Source organism: Peromyscus maniculatus, chromosome 21 (assembly GCF_049852395.1).
Source record: "Peromyscus maniculatus bairdii isolate BWxNUB_F1_BW_parent chromosome 21, HU_Pman_BW_mat_3.1, whole genome shotgun sequence".
NCBI lineage: Eukaryota > Metazoa > Chordata > Mammalia > Rodentia > Cricetidae > Peromyscus > Peromyscus maniculatus.
In genome coordinates this window covers 33,412,226-33,431,824 of record NC_134872.1, presented here as the reverse complement: position 1 = coordinate 33,431,824, position 19,599 = coordinate 33,412,226, and the positions used below count along the sequence as shown (strand labels likewise).

Here is a 19,599-nt window from a genome sequence, read left to right as displayed (position 1 = left end):
GGCAGACATGGTACTGGAGAAGTAGCTGAGAGTTCTACATCCCTACAGGCAACAGGAAGTGAACTGTCTATCACACTGGATGTAGCTTGAGCATAAGAGACCTCAAAGCCCACCCTCACAGTGACATACTTCCTCCAACAAGGCCATACCTAATGCACACACCCCATAATAGTGCCATTCCTATTAGCCAAGCATTCAAACACATGAGACTATGGCAGCCATACCTGTTCAGACCACCACAGGACCCTTCTGTCAAGTCTTAATTACTATGACATGTCTGGAGTGCACTTTCCCTGAAATGCTCTTCAAAAAAGAGGACTTTTAGACTTAATGGGCCAAATTTGGAAGTGTTTCATGTTGTCCACTGGTGTCCTCTACTAAGGAGTTACTGAGTAAGTAGAGTGTCCCCTCAGGAAAGAGTGTGAGGAAAGAAATCTGTATGCCTTATACATTGTTGGTCAAGAGGCATGGCCTGCAGTCCTTTGTGCACAGAACCCTTTTGATGTCCTATGAACGCCATGCTGGGCCAGGCGAAGAAAATAGTGAAATCTATATACTGTCCTTGCCAGCATTATTCAGACACAGTTCTCCAAAGCAGGGAGATAAAACCTCAGTTTTAGGCCTGCTATAACAGTCAGGACTCAAGAAGTGTTACATAAGCTTATCCCGGACTTTTAGGGGAAGCCAGATACACGACTGTGAAAACGAAAGTGCAAATTGAATATCATGTACAAAGTTCACTTACAGTTTGCAACTAATTTTACAGTAAATAATGGAGTCTTTTCAAAATGCTTCTTTAAATTGAAGGAACTGCATGGTCACACACACACACACACACACACACACACACACACAAAAAAAAAAACGTGAAAAATGAAGGACTAAGTAAGTTGCTCATTGTATACTTACACTATTGGGTTAAGAAAAAAGAAGTCCAAAGAAAGAATGAAAACCTGCCATTCTGATCTCTGGAAGCTTTACATAAACAGAACTCACTTGCCTTGTGAAAGAACTCCCTGGCATTTCAGAGATTCTGCCGGCTTTCTTTGGTGACTTAAGTAACCCCAGTTCTACCTAAGGACAGCAGCCTGTCAGGAGTGGCCTGCTTTATGAGGCCACTACAGACTGCAAGCCAGAGTCCTAGAACGAAAGTATCTTGGCATTTATGCTTGGCTTATATGTTTCTAAATATTTACCTCTGGTAAATATTTAAAGCTCTTGGATATAATGTTATTGTCTTTAAAAATGGAATTAAAATAACTGTTACAGAGTAACTGTTTAAGGCCTGCGGGATGATTGTTTTTAAAAAGCCCTGTACCATGCTAGGGTATATTTATATACTTGTTGGCTTAAGACTTCTTGGCAGCAGGAGTTAATTCATTAGTCTAGAGATATATCTTCAATGTACATTTTCTTCATATATGAATAATTACTACTGTATACTTTATAGACTCGTGTACAGTTAGGAAAACAATGTTTTAAAAATAGGATTCAACTTGATACCTTTGTTAATTTGATGAGATTACTTCTTTTGTAGCGGTACAAATATTACAATGTATGGCTTTAATTCAAGAAGCAAAAATCTGTGGGATGTGAGTCCTAAGCACTCTGGTGTCCTTGCTGCTGGCAGTGAGCTTCCCAGAGTGGCTCACATGACCTGAAGTGAAAACTCTTAGCACTTTATGTGAGTGGCCTTCTTGACAGGTAGACCATTCACAGAGAGATGGCAGGAGTCTGCAAGAGAAACATGCCACTTGCAACCTCTCTTGAGTTACATTGGTGCTTAATTCATGTGATTTTGTTTGCACCAATGGCCAAAACACTTGAGGTAGTTACTACTTAAGAAGTTGATTCTCTGTGATTCTATAACAGATTACTGTCAGGGACTGAACTATCTAAAATGGCAATTACTATTACTTCCTATTTTGTATACCAAATACAATTGTCTCTTCCTCTGCTGCCCCTCCAATGAACTGTTATTTGTTTACCCTTCATAAAATGGAATTTCCACATTATTAGTATAACCCAAACAAATTTGGGAAGGATACTGAGATTCATAGTGCTCAGGCTCCAGGAAGAGCTTTTAGTTTAAGAATTCCTTTTCTAACCTGAGCATCTGGTATTTTCAAATTAAGGCACCTTCTAAATTTGACTCATACATTATGGAAATCTGATGGCACAAGGGGTGGATAGGCTTGCTTTGATTTTATGAAATATTAATCATAGCTGTGATTAATGATTCAGCATTTCACATCTGGGTTATTCCTGTCATATTTGAAATTACACTATTAAGTACAGTATATAAGCTTAGTGTAGGTGGGGTCATTCTAATTCTCTAGTGTCCCTTAAAAATCAAGTGGAAATGTAACAATATACCAGAAGCTACCAGTGATAATCTGTGATGTTGACAGTTCCTGGCATTTTTTTATGCCCTCAAGGATTTTTCTATGCAAATCGGAACACATCTCTTCAGGGAATTAAAGCTATAGAATTTACATCCCAGAGAACTGCTGTTTTTAGCTAACCACGAGGCAGACTCTGAAGAGCTGTTTCTTACACCGACAGAGAGAATGCATGGGAATGGGGTACCAGCACAGTGGTCCCCGTACCTGACTCTTGAAAGCATGGCTGGCCACTGCTATAGGCAGTCACTGTGTGAAGTTCCTTGCACACCTTTTCTTATTCAAAAGGGTGCATGCAACTGGGAGTAGAGGTCGTCAGTCTCCCTGCATGCTCGGCACCAGACTCATGGTCTAGAACCTCCTGCTCAGGCAGCCTAGGAAGCAGTGAGTTGCTGGGTTTCACCCAGTCCAGACACTTGTCAGCCGTTAGCGGAACACTGTACTTGGCATGTGATGCACACTTGTCATGCTTTCTTTCACATGTCTTTACTTAAATCATGTGTGAGTAATTATGATATAAACAACACCAGGAGGAAACGGCACAGTGAAAGAATATTCATAGAAAAATGCAGACTTAAAGTGAAAATTAGTCTGACAAGATGAGCCGGGGTGAAGGCATTTGCTGAGTTCAATCCCTAGAATCCACGTGGAAATGGGAGGGAAGAGCAGGCTGTACAGAGGCATTCCCTGGCCTCCACACATGCACCCATATACAGACCATGCATATGCACACACAATAATAAACAGAAATTAGGGCAAAAAATGTAACTGGAAACTGCTGGAAAGTCATTGGAAATGGTTAGTTTACTAGCCGGAACTTTGACTTGAAACTCATCTAAGAGGAAGGTCAGCTAGTGGGACAGTAGTTGCCTTGGTTACTGCAGACAATTAAAGAAGCCCTTTCAAAGAGAGGAAGGTGTGTTTGACCATGTTGGAGTTCTCCTAAGTTACATATCCTTACCTGTGTTTGAAAGCTGTGTCTCTGGCCACTGCAGTCTCAGGTCCGTGGGCTAGTTGACTTTTCCCGGAGCACCACCTCAGGCAGCGCCACCTGCACACTGCCATGCTGTGTCTGCCCACTCGCTACAGGTGAGGAAGTGAGGAAGCTTCCTCCCCGGGAAGCCTTGACCTGTTGAGAGTGTCAAGAACTGCTCTTCAGAAACCAGTGTGTTGAAAACGTTGTGATCTGCTGCCCACATGGAGTTTTGTTCTCATGTGCGTTAGCTGTTGAGAAGCCCAAGGGCAGAGCATTTGCTTAGCAAAAGTGAAAATCAGAGTTCAGTCTTGAGCACTACATACACACAGGCCAAAAGTACCCTAACCACAGTCAACTAGACTTTTAGAATCTTAGATTCTAAGATTAGATTTTTAGGTAGGTAGTTACCAAGCTAGAGATGCCTTAAGTTCACTGGGTCTAAGTGTAAAGGGCATATTGCTACCTAAGTTAGGATTTTTTTTTCCTTAAGGAATATTTGTGAAACTGTTAAGGAAAAGACATAGTTTACGAGGGTTTGGTTGTTTTAGCCATACTCATAGGTTTGAAATTTACAAGTTGTTACAGACGGTTTTAAGTCAGTCAAACTGTTGTAAATCGTCATTATAATTACTGCCCCTTGGTTCAGATGACGTTTATTAAAACACATTTTCTTATTCTGAAACTAGACTGAGGAGGGAGCACTCACATTAAGGGGTGCTCAGGAAAATGATAAACTATATTACCAGGAATACTGTACCGTCGCTTGCATTTTAACTGGGTATTTTGTTTGCCTTAGGAACTGTATGGAAAGATCCTCCAGCTAGAAACACACAGAGGTCCACTTTCAGAAAAAACTGAGCCCAGGTAAGTTCTTGCCTTTCCTTGCTAGTATGGTGCCTAAAATTTGGACAGTATTTCAGCAATAGTCACTAAAATTAAGTTTCTAAATACGTGGTTTTCATTTAAAAGGAAACATACTGAGCTTATTTTTATCTTACCTCATTCCAAACTTGTGGATGAAGTGGTATTTAATCACTTTTGGATTGTGATGTTCTGTTTTGTGTATAGCTGCACACTTACTCAGCATTCGCATATTTTAGTGGTTGTATTTCTGTTTGGCCAGTTGATCAGTCCATCAACTGTGCATCAGCTTTCCACAGCCCTACTCGTGTATTGGTTCTTGTACAAAACATCTTACTCTCTTGTTCAACTTGTGGCTGCGGCTTTTTTTTTTTTTAATGAGGACTTGATTACTACTTCAGTTGGTTGATAGGGAAGCACTATACTTTTTATGTCTTCTTAGTAAATTACACAGGCACTATGGTAAGTAAGCTTGAAGGAATCTGGTAGCTTTTAAATGAGTTTCAGAATAACACATTTAACTCTTCAAACCTTTGCTCACAGTGTGTTTCTAAAGTAGATTGAGAGAATGCAGTATTTCTCCAAAATGGTGTGTAGGAGTACCCCTGAACAGCATGAAAATTTGTCTCCACATCGTGAATTACTACTGTATGTAGGATCTTTTGTGATATAACTCTAATTGCATGCTTAATTAAAAATATATGTGATATTTTAACAGAGACCTGATTGGCAGCAGATGGCTGATTAAGGAGGAACTAGAAGAAATGTTAGTGGAAAAACTGTCAGATCAAGATGTGAGTAATTAATCTTTTTAATTTAAGGGGACCTGTGTCATGAGAATGCAGACAATTGCTGTATTAAGATCCTAATAGTGATGCTCCTCAGAGCCAGGTGTTCCCCAGACACTTACCCTTGTTCTTATACCGCCCTTGTTGATTTCTGCAGTCAGGAAAGTGACACGTTTGTCTCCAGATCCTCCTTTTCCTTTTGTGAATACCCTCATGTCCTCTGCCAGTTGTTGTAGGGAGTAGGGCAGATGTTGGTTTTTGTTCTTGTCAGTAAGGCCAATAGTTAATTTTATGAGCTAATGGTGAAGGCAGGCAGCCATCAAGTAGGAAAGAATATAGCACGTGGTCACCTTCGTGCAGTGTGTAACTTCCTGCCTTACCATATTCATGTGCCGGGTCCATGAGGGCAGTAGTGGTTTTTATCTTGGGAGCTGTACATCAGCTATATCACAGATACTCAGAATGCTGGCTCTAAGCTGCATTTTCCTAAACCTCACCGCAGACCTGACAGAATCCTGGGAGAGTCACCCAGGAATCCAAGGTGAACAAACACCTTCTGTGAATCTGTGTCCTGTAAAATTCAGGACCCCGTTGTAGGTCTTAATTGTATTCATTGTGTTGCGTGTTCTAATAGAGCCCGTCATTATCAGGGAAGTTGGATGTAATCCATATTTAGGTGTATAATAGAGAAGATTTAGACTCCGATCCTGCTGTGGCAGTGGCTGGTAGTGCCGGTACCTTGCCACCACAGGCTTTAAGTTGTGCCCCTTGCTTGTTGCAGTTTGCTTAGACAAGGTGTCAGGAATTTGGTTGGTGGCAGATCTGGAGGTGATTGCTAGGATCTTAACTGCTAAGTCCTGCTGTGTGTGGATTGAATTGGAAAGATCTCTGTGTCTTCAGTGAATAATGTTTGCCAGCCACCATTCCGATTTTTGTAAAATTCGGGGATTTTTGTCTGTTTTTTCATTTGGGGAATACTCTAAGGACTTAATACAAAACAGAGTTTAGGTGGTAATCAGAATGCCTGGTATTAGAAGTCCTGGAAGTTGTGTCTGTGATAATAAACCTGAGGGCAGTGGGAGTGCTATGTGGCTTCCTAAACCATAGCCTAGTTTTTGAGCAAAGCTGTGCCGTGCACAGTGAAGGAATAGTGAGCCTAGCTGAGTCCAAGGACGCAGCCGTGTGACTGGGAGGAAGAGGAAAAGGCCTAGCAGCATGAACCATGGGTGTGTAAGTTCTCCATGCTGACTTAGAACGTGCATGCCTTCTCTTCTCTTTTCCTTGTCTCCCAGGAAGCTGTGCTTGAATAGTGGTTTTAATACTAATCAGACTAAGGAGACTCTTAATTTCACATTACCATTGAAGGAGATTCACTGGGAAGGCAAGTGAGGCAAAGTTGGGTATGACTTTTAGGGTTGGCAAGGAACAAATAAGTCATCAAAAACTGGGCTCCACGATCCATATTAACTACGGCTCTTAAGTATAGTTGTTTCCTTCTCCACAGACACTCTAAGTGATTATTCTGGCTTCTAATTTTAAGGGGTTAATACCAAGTTGTTTACTTTCTAATCACATGTTCAAGAACTATTAAAAAAAATGCACAGAGTAGCAAGGATAATTTATTTCAAGAGGTTGCCCTTTAAGTCAAGTATCTCTTGAATTTTTAAATAGCTTGATTGTTCGGTTTTAAAGGAAATCATAAACATTAAAGTAACACAGCTTGAACAGCCAAAAATATATTTGCCAAATGTATTATGAAATATAACTTAAGGGGAACATTTTCTCAAAATCAGACTCTTCCGTTATTTATAACTAACTGGAAATTATTTCTAATGTTCCTTTTGATGCAGTTCTATTGACAGAATAGAAGTTGTACTTTTGAAGATCATCTAAATATTTTTGAAAACAATTTTAAATATCAATTTCCTAGTCATAATGCAGAGAAATTGATTTTTTTGAATGATAAATCCCTTTGTTTTTTGAGAGGAAAGCTTAAGCACTAAAGATCCACCAAGAAAGTGATGCATCTGCATGCTGTTTTAAAAGCAGCATGAAGATGCCGAAGTGTCAGCCTGTCAAAATTCATCAAGAAGCCAGCATTGGAAAGATCAAGTATATAAAAATAGCCAAACTTTAGCAAATGCAATTACACTTGCTTCTTCTAATGAATTCTATTGTCTGCAGTATGTGCAGTTCATCCGACTGCTGGAAAAGTTATTGACGTTGCCGTATGGGCCCGCCGAAGAAGAATTTGTGCAGAGGTTCCGCAGAAGTGTAACTGTTCAATCAAAAAAGCAGGTGATTGAACCGGTGCAGCGTGACGAGCACGGCCAGGCCTTCAGCACCGGCGAAGGTAACACCACTCCACGGAGAGACGCAAGAACTGGCTGGTCGTAGCCATTTGCCTGCTTGTTTTGTTGGGGTTTGCTGCTGCTACATTGAGTTTCCTAATTTTAAGGTTCCATTGGCATGTTTTGTTGTGCGTTTTGTTTTTTTTTTTTAACAAACAAAAAAACCTGAACTTATCCTCTTGTAAGAGAAAGTGTGGGTCCACACACACTATTTCATGTTTTCAGTTGGAAGAATCAACAAAGTATTTGTGATAAGGGTCTCAGAAACTACAAATGATCAGTGAATCTGCATTTCAGATGTAAACATGTAACATCAAAACTTGAGGCTTCAATTCGAATTTTCTTGGATTATGAGTGAGAACGTTAGATATCCCTCTTGCAAAAATTGATGGGTTAAATGTATTTACAGTTCTTAAAAATTTAACCTCAGTCCTTTGTCGGGTCCCTTTTAAAATGTCACCTTTCCTAAGGATTTCTTTCTTTTCAATTGTGTTTCATTCTAGTGTTCACATATTTTTAAAGATTGGTGTTGATTCATTTTTATTAGTTATAAAAAACAATGAGTTGGTTGCTGTTTTTTGTAGCAAGACAAATGAATGTGAATATCTTGGTTCTTGAAACAAATTTGAAGTCGTTTGTGTTTCTAAAATGGAATTGAAGAGCATAATTACCTCCCAATCACTTTATCACCTCCGTTGTGGTGTGAGTCACCCATTACTGTTGGCTGCTTCTGTAGTGCTTCTAGAACTTTCCTCTCTGCAGGGTTATGCAGTAGGGAGCAGTGACCTCCCTGGCACTCCGAGGCACGCACGGTCTTGAACTCACTTGCGGCTTTTCTGTCCTGCAGGCAGGAGAAAGAGTGCCACAGCCCGGGCAGTTGTTTACGAGCACGGGAGTGGGAAGATCCACGTGAACGGAGTTGATTATCTGCTTTACTTTCCCATCACACAGGACAGGTGTGGTTTTCATTCCTGCTTTGAGGGAAAGCATGCTTTATAATTCATCATCATAATTAAGGAGACCGCCGTTTTCTGATTGTTTATCTGAGGATTATTTCTCTTCGCCAATAAACTAGCTAAGCGGAAACTACTGCCATTTTCTAGGTAGTTTTTCAGATTTTTAGAAAACCTTTCCTAGAAGCCCCCATTAATTGACTCATTTTGTCAGATCCTACTAGAATTTGAATATTGTGAGGCACGTCTCACATTCTGAAATGCAGAGTGTGCCAAAACGTAAGGAAAGCACGTATCACCTTCTGACGGGAAGACAGGCGTTCACAGAAAGCAGCAACTCCAGAAACCAACCCTGCCTTCTTAATTGACGAGGCCGAGCAGATCTCCATGGCTTAGGCTCGCTTCTCCTAATTGTGAACATTAGGAAAGGTCTCTTTTGACTTTCTTCTGCTTGGGGAAGTTAATTGTACATATGTTGAGGAAGCAAAAAGACCTGGGCTGTGTGAAGTCAAAATACAAGTTTTGCTCCGTTCCTGGTGCTGTGTGTTCTCCACTGAGAGGCAGACATTTGTCAGAAGCAGGCAGTAGACTGCTCATGCCCCTTAACTCTCCTCCCCTTGGAGCTCTCGAGTGACCCGTCTTGCAGAGCTCTTCTTGACGGTGGTTATTGTTCCAGTAGTTGCTTTTGGGTCCGTGCATAGCAGAAGCTGAGTGATTATTTCCTCGCTTCTCCACCTCCTGTTCCCTGAGTGTGTGGTGGTGTTGGAGGGCAGAGGGCTGCAGCTCCTCTCGTGCTTGTGTAGGGACAGAATAGCTACCTCGGGAATGTGCATTGTGTGCCTGTGTCAGGGAGGAGTTGGTTCTTAACTCGTGTGATAAGGATGGAACTCATTCTGCCGTCGTCTGAACTGGAATAGATGGAGGAAGCTCAGGAAAAGCCAGAGAGGCGCACACCACAGGACGGTGACTTGACTAGAGACAGCAAGGAGTGGCATTTGATGAGTGGCCTGTCTGCCACTTGTGTTCAGAAATAATTCCTGATTTAACAGCAAGTCTCAACCCAATCTTGATCTGGCTTTCAGTTGCACCTTAAATCTTACCCAGCCGCCCCCTTTTGAGACAAGGTCTCACTGCATAGCTCTAGCTGGCCTGAAACTTCCTGTGAGACCCAGACAAGCCTCAAATTTACTGAGATCCACCTGCCTCTGCCTCTCAAGTGCTGTGATTAAAGGCGTGCCCACCCCTCCTGGCAGCTTCTATTTGTAGTTTGATCTCAATCAGCAGCATCTTCTGTGGTCCATCTTGCCCAAGGCATGGAAAAGATGTCAGTGCCATCTAAGATGACTCTTCTAAGGAGGAGTTCAGGAGATACGTAGCTCAGGGATACAAGCCCAGTGCACACAAGGCCTTGGGTAAATAAATCAATTAAAAAACTCAGCAGAGGTAAAGGCAAGATAACACAGTCCAGCTCTTTTGCAGATGTGACAGTGAGCATCATATTGACATGGTGTTGAGCAAGTGCTTGTTCACCTGAGTGAGAGGAGGCACAGAACTATGCTTGTGTGTGGCCTGCTCTGCTCATTGGTGCTTACCTTTGGATTGCTCCCTGGTCCTGAAGGGGCAAGCTGAACTGTATGCATTTTAGAGAACTATAGTAGGAATGTGTGATTTTGGGTGGAAGGAGGCATGTTCACTGTGTTTTGGTAACTTTAAAAACAGCATTATGGAGATGAGCATCTTACATTACGCAGAAACATTAGAATACACCTCATTTAGGAAAGCCAAATGGCATTTGAGTATTGCTTAAGAAGGCATTTTAGCCGGGCGGTGGTGGCGCACGCCTTTAATCCCAGCACTCGGGAGGCAGAGCCAGGCGGATCTCTGTGAGTTCGAGGCCAGCCTGGGCTACCAAGTGAGCTCCAGGAAAGGCGCAAAGCTACGCAGAGAAACCCTGTCTCGAAAATCCAAAAAAAAAAAAAAAAAAAAAAAAAAAAGGCATTTTAATTTATACCTGACCATTGGGTCCAAAGGCTGGATTCAGTGAGTAAATGGAGTTCCTCAGCTGTAACACTTCTTTACAAGGTAATTTTCACAAAGTTCTCCTGAGATAATCAGTAAACAATAATGTCAGTGAACTGCTCTACCCTGTCAATACCCAAAAAATGGCTGTGAACCTTGCATAAAAGCAGAGCATTCTAAACCTCAGGAGGATCTGTCTGTGTTTCTATGTCTCGGTGTCGAGTTGACGGAGAAGTGTGAATAGTGTAACTGTGGCAGGCATCGTTTGGTTTTTATAACTGTTCACAAGGTTAGCAGCTTATGAAATCGTATGTCTTCAGAGGAGGCTTACCCCATGTATTTGTGATGTGCCTTAGAGAACAGTTGATGTTTCCTTTCCACTTCCTGGACCGGCTGGAAAAGCACGATGTAACCTGCACAGTCTCCGGGGGCGGCAGATCGGCGCAGGCAGGAGCCATACGCTTGGCAATGGCCAGAGCTTTATGCAGCTTCATCACTGAGGACGAGGTGGAGTGGATGAGACAAGGTAGGGGGGTGTGTGTGTGTGTACATGCATAGATCCTGCTGCTGCCTTGTTGATGTTACTTAGACTAGTGTGAGAAAACTTCCTCTTGGAATCTCAGCCCACTATCTCCCATTCTCCAGAAGTCATTTTCAGGCTGGATCTCTACAAAGTGAACCAAGATTAGGACAAGGGAAGGTCCTCCCTCTTAGCCATTGACATTTGTTCCTGCTAAAATATGCAGCCCCAAGGCCGGTGGGAATTATTTTGGCCTTAAGGCATAATCTTTTGTGCAGCTAAACCAGCATATAACTCAACTGTATTTGAAACAGATTGGTTGATTTACTTTATCGTAAGAATCAGTAATAATGATAGGTGAATTTTTCCAGCATTATTAGGGATTTTCATTTTTTTCCACTGTGATATTGCAGTGTGGTTTTATTTTCTTTTTCATTCCACTTTGTGACCCTATTACCTGGGCATGAATGGAGGAGTCTGCACAGTGGGATAAAAAATGTACTTAATTTTTGCACTAGGATATTGCTTAAACATGTAGGAGCCATTCACGCTCAAGATGGTCTTTGCACCATCTAGAGGAAGAAAGGGTTGTATGTGCAGCAGATGCAGCAGCCCTCCAGAGTCACTTAGTGCTTTGAACTGCACACCTTTTCAGGGCATATGACACTTAATATGGTCTCTTTGCCTATGGTCCCAGCCACTGGGACATGACAGGGTGGTGCTTGTGGCTTAGGCTACTTGATTTTTCTATTGGAATGTTCCTTGCTTATAAATAATTTGCCATTTTATCAGATTCGCCAACTTGTGAAAATAAGCAGATAGTGAAGGAGGTGTCCTCTTCGGAGCTATGTGCTTATGACTTTGAATTTAATGTAGGACCCATCTGTATCCCATTCAAAATTATTATTTTATTCCATGAATCCCTAATAAATAGCACCATAAGCCCTGTGCCAATAAGGTACTGCTGTTGTTACCAAAGTGAAAAGGAGCTGGTTCAGTTGAGCATGCCATTAATCCCCGCTCTACAAAGCGAGTTCCAGGTCAGCCAGAGCTACATAGTGAGACCCCATCTCAACACAAAAGGACAAGTAAGAACAGTGGTCTGTGTATCTGTTTATATAAGCACTAGCGTACTCCTGGTGTCTGTGATGGTGACTAACATTCCCTGTGGACCAACAGATGTTGAAAGTAACTCAGGAGTTGTCTCAAAGTGTGATTGCTCCTGATGACTAGACGGCAGCACTTCCATCTAAAAGTGACTGTTCTTCTAGAACAACTCGGAACTTACTCGGCTTCTGAAATAAGACACCAAGGAATATCATTTTCACAGAAATTCTAGCAAGATCCTTCTTTTTCAAATCTGTTCAGCTGTTTGTTTCTATCTGCCCCTTTGCCTGTGCTGTTAATAGGTGTCTGTGCTTCCTCAGACCTCGCTGACCAGGTGTGGTGACATACACCCATAATCCCAGCAGCTGGGAGACAGATGTGAGAATCAGAAGTTCAGGGTCGTTCTTAGAAATATGAAGAATACATTCTGGCTCAGTAAATAGCGGCTGGCCACAGAAGAACGGCTTCAGCCTAAGTGGAACAGTATTGCTGAACCAAAGAAAGTCATAATTCTCCTATGATGCAAAAAAAAAAGACTCATAAAACGTTGCTGGTGTCTGTTTCTGAAATTAGAAAAGTATCCCAAAAGAGTGAAGACAGTCTGCCATCTTGACGGGAGTTGTTGGTTTGGTTGCATGCCTCCAGGTTTTTCAGATAGCAGTTGCTGTAAATGTCATGCAGTTTCACTCCTTGTCTGCTAGGCAGCCTGTGTTTCCCACACTCACAGAGGCTTCTGTTTATGCTGCAGCTGGACTACTGACTCCTGACCCTCGGGTCAGAGAGCGGAAGAAGCCAGGCCAGGAGGGTGCCCGAAGAAAGTTCACCTGGAAGAAGCGCTAACTAAGGCTTTCACAGGCGAGCCAAGCGCACCTGTGCTGTCTACCTGGTAGACATGTTCATGTACACTAACCAAGGGCAGACAGCATATTTAGACATTGTTTGGGCTTTGAGTTATGACATGACTTATTTTTAAGTGCTATTTTGTTGTCATTACCATTAAAAATAATACAAATAATGTTGGTTTCGTTCTTCTTTATTTTTCTTTTAATTTCTTCAAAATACAGGAGCATAATTTACAAAATCTTGGCATATTGGGCTTGAAAGTTATACTCACCCCATTGTGCAGATGAGATTCTGTTTGAAGGGTGAAGCAGCCTCCCCAAGACGGACCCGCTGCCTGCCGATGCTATAGGCCCAGAGTAGGACTTGCTGCCCCAGGCCTGCTGGCCTACACAGTCGGTCATTCTTACAGTGTGCCCGTGGAATTGAGAGCTAGGAGTTCTCAGATGGGAGGGGATGGGTTGCACAGGAGCCCAGCAGCGCTAGCGAGCTCTGAGCCTCCAGGGTTGGGTGGCTGGTGAGGCTGTAGCCGGTGGGGGCAGTTCAGCCCCGGTCGCTGGACAGAAGTGTGCTGAGGCTGAGCCTGTTTGGATCAGTTTGCAGTTTGGGTTTTATAAATTCTGGTCATATATTTAAGGTATACAATAAAGCATTTTGATATACATAATGAAATGTTTACTGCAATCAAGAGAAAGAGCACACCCATCACCTCAAATGGCTCCACCTTTGTGTGTGGAATGAAAAGCAGAATCCTAAGGTACATGCACTGTGTTAGCCATGTGGACGTACTCTTCTGTCCTGTGGTGCTGAGACTTCTCACCCTTGACCAGGTCCTCTCATTTTCCCTCCCTGCTACACCCCTGCATGGTGTAACCAATGTTGTGCTGTTTCTCCAAGTTCAACTCTCATAGACTACACAGCTATGTGAGATTGTGCACAGTGTCTTTCTGTGCCCACTTGTTTCACTTAGTGTGATGTCAAGGTTTATCCATGTCAGGTGGTCAGGATATTTTTAAAGTCTGAATTATTGTTTAATTCATATGTTATATAGGCACACACACACACACACACACACACACACAAATAGCTTATGTTGTGTCAGCTTGATGCCATTTAAAATCACATAGACAAACCACTCGGCCTGTCTGTGAGGTTGCTTCTAGAAATGTTTGTTAAATGGGGACTCTCACTGAATCTAGACAACACCTTGTAGGTCAGCATCCCAGATGGGCTAAGACAGAGAAAGTGAGTGGAGTGCCTGCATCCCCTCCCCCCACTTCCTGACTTTGAATGCCTCAAGCTGCTGCCGCCATGCCTTGCCTACCCCATGCCCTGTACCCACAAATACCAACCCCAAATCAACCCTTTCTCCTTTGAGTGCTTCTTGACAGGTGTGTTGTCCTAGCAATGCAACAGGCAGTACTCACCACATACTGATTTCTTTATTGGTCCATTTTTTAATCCATTTCCAATCAGCAAGATGGAGGGTGGAGGGTAAGGTATCCTCAAGCTTTCCCCCACAGAGCCTCACTGGAGGCGCTTGGAAAAGGATTTGGTTAAGGAAATGGCAACAGGGGCCTCTGGGTAAAGGCCCCAGGACTAAGAGGGCTGCTATGCTAATGGCCTGGGGAAGGGAGGCAGTCTGGGTTCCCTTACTGACTCCCTCAATGGTAGCTGGAGATGGGCTGGACCCCAGGCCAGGTGTGCAGATCTCATAGGGAGACCTGCCAGGTAAAGTGGTTGGCTATGACCCATCACACCGGTGTTTGACCAGGAGCTAGAATCTTCAGTCACAACTGACTGACAGTTAAATTGAAGTTTGCTCTGGGGTTCCTAACTACCCTGGCTTAAATGAAGACACATTTTTATCTTCTTACAATTTTGCAGTAGGTCTTTGAGGGAAAAAAGGCAATTATGGTAGAGTATTTTAAATTAAATGATTCAGTTGCTTACCTATTTAAGTATATAAACATGGATTAATTGTACAAAACGAGTTTCATTATAACATTCTCAATTGTGCACATTGAGTACTTTGTCCATACTCAACCAATATCCTTATATACCTCTACCCTCTACTACATTTATTTTCAAGTCTTTTTTTAAAATCTAGATTCCACATAGAAGAGAAAATGTGATACTTGTATTTCTGAGTCTGGCTTATTTTACTTAACATGAAATTGTGTCCAGTTCTGTTCATTTTCCTGCAAATGACATAATTTCATTCCTATGGCTAAAAAATATTCTACCACAAATGCTTTAATTACTCAGAAGTTATCCCCTAATTCTTAGTCTTCCTTACTAGAGAGGTTTGTTTGGTGGTGATTTCTTGATAAATTTGCTTTTTAAAATCTCTGGGGAGTTTTGAGATATTTTGCACACACCCAAATCCTTAAAGAGAAATAACATGATGCAGAAAATGTAAAGCCTACAGACACCCAATGCATGGGGTGAAGTTGCAGTCAGTAAGCTATGCTTCTTGCCATATCGCAGTCCCTCTAGTGATGTGCTGTCTGGCTTTGGTCAGCCACGTTTAGCCACAGTCTTTAGGCATGCTTTTGATTTAAGTCAGTGTATCATGGATCTGTAGAGAGCATTTCTGAGCACTGCCTGGGCTTTTGGCTTGTCTGGCATGCTTGTAGCAAGATAGTGCTGACTGAGATGTTCCCATCTGGTCCTTACCTCTGTCACTTCCATGCCATGGAGGTGATATGGTTATGGAAACCCAGAATGATGTAACAGTAAAACCAAGAGGAGGAATAAAGCCAGCATTGATTCAGAGGTAGAGATGATATGGGGGGGGGGGACAGAAAGAAACCAGGGAGCTGGGAACAAGCTTGGCAGGTTTGGGGGTTGCTGAGAGGGAAGAGTTCATTGTGAAAACTGATTGGGAAGGGCTGAGGCAAGTCTGGAGGGCCAAATTGCCATGGAGATGTGACCATAGCAATGAGACCTGAGCAGAGCAGGGGTTTCAACCATGGTTAAACAAGAGGGTTGTTGTAGAGCATTAGTTTAAAATGTGTTACATTTGTTCATACTGTGGAATATTAGTTCAATGATGCAAAGATGACATTTTGCATTCTTTTATGTTGCATTTGTTTAACTCTGTGAAACTGTGTTTCTTTGCCTGTCTAAAACACCTGATTGGTCTAATAAGGAGCTGAACGGCCAATAGCGAGGCAGGAGAAAGGATAGTGTGGGGCTGACAGGCAGAGAGAATAAATGGGAGGAGAAATCTGAACAGATCAAGGAGTGAGAGAAAGAGGACTCAAGGGGCCAGCCACCCAGCTACACAGCCAGCCACAGAGTAAGAAGTAAAGAAAGGTATGAAGAATAGAGAAACAGAAATGCCCAGAGGCATAAGGTAGAATGAATAATTAAGAAAAGCTGACTAGAAACAAGCCAAGCTAAGGCCGGGCATTCGTAAGTAAAAAGAAGCTTCTGTGTGTATTTATTTGGGAGCTGGGTAGCAGGGCCCCTAAGAACTAAGAGTAAAAACAACCAACTACAGAGGGTCCTTTTAAAGGTAGATGAAGAAGTGTCACCATAGTTAATATAATAAAAACATTTGAGCCGTATTAGATCCTACCTTTCTAAACAGAAGTTCTGGACCCCAGAGGTGCTGAGGAAAAAAAACATGTTTTAAAAAAAAAAAATTTCAGGTAGCTAAAGAATCATTTGCAAGCAGAAGAAAGGAGGATGCTAAAACACAGAAGGCAGAATTCAGAGGGAGAAATGTTTCTCAGCTCACCCGGGCAGATGTGGTAATACAATAGGTGATACAGATCTTCCATATAAAGTCAGGCCGGCCATTGGATGGAACTTTGGGGGAAGTTGGGGGAGGGAAGTCAAAGGGGGCCAGTGAGGCCTACGGGGCTTTGTGTCCCTGCCTACAGCACCTACAGTGTTTGCCCCACATTTAGAAGCAGGAGACTAGGGGGACCATCCCACTGAGGGGATTTGGAAGATGGAAATAAATACAGTGGGAAGACCGGAAGCTCCTCAAAAGCTGGTCCTCCATGTGGAGAAATGTCTTAAGAGTAAAACCCAAGAGAGGGAGCAGAACATCACAGAGGGGAAATCAGCAAACAAGGCATATGCTGCCCAAGAGGCCTCTTGGGAGTCCCTATTCCTTTAACAATCTCCTTCAGCTTAATTGTCCACAGTGTTAAGTCTTGAAGGTAGAAACTGAGAAAACCATCACTCAGCGAAGTCTAGTAACTGGCCCTAAGCTATACAGCTTGTACCCAAGCCAGGCTGAGACAAGAGCCCTGCCTGGCTCCAGAGCTGGTACCATGGAATGAGGCCAGGCAGGCTGACCCCTAACCATGGTGGCTCATTTGTGAGGTGGAGAGAAAGCGTTATCTCCAAGTACCGCTACGATTCAGTATGTACATGTGAACCACTTGGCCTGCAGGAAGTTGTCTGTAAATGCTGGTATGAGTGCTTCTAACATTCAAGCTAAATAGAAGTACATGGCTATCTGATAAGTTTGGATTCTTGTAGCACCAAGTACTTTGGCTACTGGGCAGGGAGAGATAAATGATATAAATGCTGGGGCAATTTGATGTTTTAGATCAGGTGTGTGCATGCCTATTGAAGTAAGTAGGCTAACCCTGGCCCAGGAAACCCCATAGACCAAAATTTCAGCCTGGCAGCCATCAAAACCATATTAGGTAGCTCCTGATAAGGAACCTACAGCTATTTATTTAAGTAAAAAAGTTGTTTTATAAACATTGATATTTACAGAAAGAAGCAGGGATTAATATATTAATAATTTATATTCATGTTATTGCTATTTATTAGTGTTAATACTAAAGCACAAAAATGATTGCTACCTACTTTGGTAAAACTTTGTCATCTGTTGAACTCTATCCTCAGGGAAATAGATCTGAGGCCTGATCTTCCATCTCCACATTGGACCACCTTGTACCTCAATTTTCACCTTTGAAAAACCTATCACTTAGTGACTGGCATTCTCCATGCCCAGTTGGGTAGCAGAATGAACATTATGTGTTAATAACGGGGCCTGTTCCATTTACAGAAATGTCCTGGAAGGAACTTTGCCCAGCTGATGTTTATAACCGTGGTGGAGAAGTGCCTGATAGATAAAAATTAAATAACAAAAAAGATAAGAATAGAAAAGTTACACTCTGGCCACTCCGTTCTGTTAATGTCCTCGCAGGGCCTGAGAGTTGCATTCTTGCCTTAAAATGTGCATGTTGTCAGTTTGTAATATGAATAGAAATTGGGGGGGGGGGTTCAGAATCGGAGAAGTAAAATCCAAAGGACTGGTTAGTGAGCTGGCACTTAGTGGTTAGGATGGAATCCTCCAGTGGAGCCTTGGAGACTAAGCTCTTACTCTTCATGGTTCCCGGGAGGCTCCTCGGCCCTTGGAAGAAGACCTACTGACCATTGTCAGCCCTTCCTGGTGCGCACAAGGTCAGTGTGCTCTCCAGGCTGGGCTCGGTCTTAACACCACTTTCCTTTAAACTGCCTCTCCTCCATGAAAACTGCAGGAGAACATCAAATTTGTGCCCTTTTTTTCTGTTTTCCCAGCTCCCAGTTGCCCTCCTAAAAATGATTGGAAGCTCCAGGGGAGCTGGCCTCACAGTGTGAAGCCTCTCTGTGAAACAAGTAAAAGCTACTTCTGGAACCCTCTCCAGCGGTGCCTAGCCTTACCTTCTCCAAGGAGGTTGTTCTTACTCACTGGACGAAGCTGGCCCCTCCCAGGGAGCCCCATTATTCAGTGGAGTTTCTCCTTTGTTATCTCACAGTATCACTTGTCTGAAGAGAGGTGCAACCGTTGTTTCCCATGGTGTTGCTCAGTAGATCAAGTCCAGGAGACTTGAGTTCTGCATTGGCATCTGTGGCTACTCTAGAAAAGCGTAGGACCCTGGCATAGGTAAAAAGCCCAGTTTGAACTGTCTGAAGGGGCATTCATTGGGAAAGGCTCCTACTGGAAGGGCAGCAAAGTGTGCTTACAGTGCCCAGCTCCTCCCACTCCGCTGTCTGCCCCTTTACAGAAATGCTGCCCTGGCTCCCTAAACTAGCTGTCCATACTTCCATCCTGGAACCTTCAGAGTTCTGAAGATGCTGAGAATCGCTCACCCACCCCTCAGAAGCTGGTCTAAAGCTCCCATTGAAACGACCATCATCCCAGTTAAGGTTGTGCTGGAGCAGAAGGTACAATAATACAGGATACAGACCTCCATTTTCCCAGAAGGTGGCAGATTGCACAGACAAAGAAACTCTGCCCTGGGGATGTATCTGGGATATCCTATATAGAAATCACCATTTTGAGCCTGTAGAATTCGATCTGGATGCTCTGGAAGCCACAGTTACTGAATGTTCTTGACCAACTTACACTATTTTACCTGCTGTCCCAGGCTTACTGCCTGCTCCCTACCATGCCCTTCCAACAGCCTTCTGTAGGGTTGAGCCCAAACATGCCTTTCTTACTCACTGGCGCTGTGCTCTCTCCCTGCTCAGCACCGTGACCTAACTGCATTTGCTGCAGCTTCTATGAGGTGAGAGAAGCCCAGCAAAGGTACCAGGTAGGGCTCTACTCCCCTGTTCTGTCCCAGAACCTGTACACAGAAAGCAGCAGAGAAGTGCTTGCTTGCTAGTGAAAGGGCCACATTGCTGATCCACAAACATCATCGTTAGATCACTGACATGACAGCCCTCTCTTCCTGCCTTGCGCGGTCTATAGACTCTTCTCTAGGTTGAGATGCGTCTCCTGACCTTTGGTTCAGTAGCAAGACGGTTACAAAATAGTCAAG

At 43.0% G+C, this 19,599-nt stretch overlaps 1 protein-coding gene across 1 annotated transcript in view; it reads left to right on the top strand.

Moving 5' to 3' along the window:
- Positions 1-12,992, top strand: part of Mrps9 (mitochondrial ribosomal protein S9) — a 53,452-nt gene extending 40,460 nt beyond the window's left edge. The window contains exons 6-11 of the mRNA XM_076557336.1: positions 4,175-4,242; positions 4,958-5,033; positions 7,212-7,380; positions 8,226-8,334; positions 10,707-10,876; positions 12,726-12,992. Coding sequence (XP_076413451.1) covers positions 4,175-4,242; positions 4,958-5,033; positions 7,212-7,380; positions 8,226-8,334; positions 10,707-10,876; positions 12,726-12,817 — 684 coding nt within the window. The 3' untranslated portion in view covers positions 12,818-12,992. The remainder of the gene's footprint in view (positions 1-4,174; positions 4,243-4,957; positions 5,034-7,211; positions 7,381-8,225; positions 8,335-10,706; positions 10,877-12,725) is intronic.
- Positions 12,993-19,599: the final 6,607 nt, after the last annotated feature.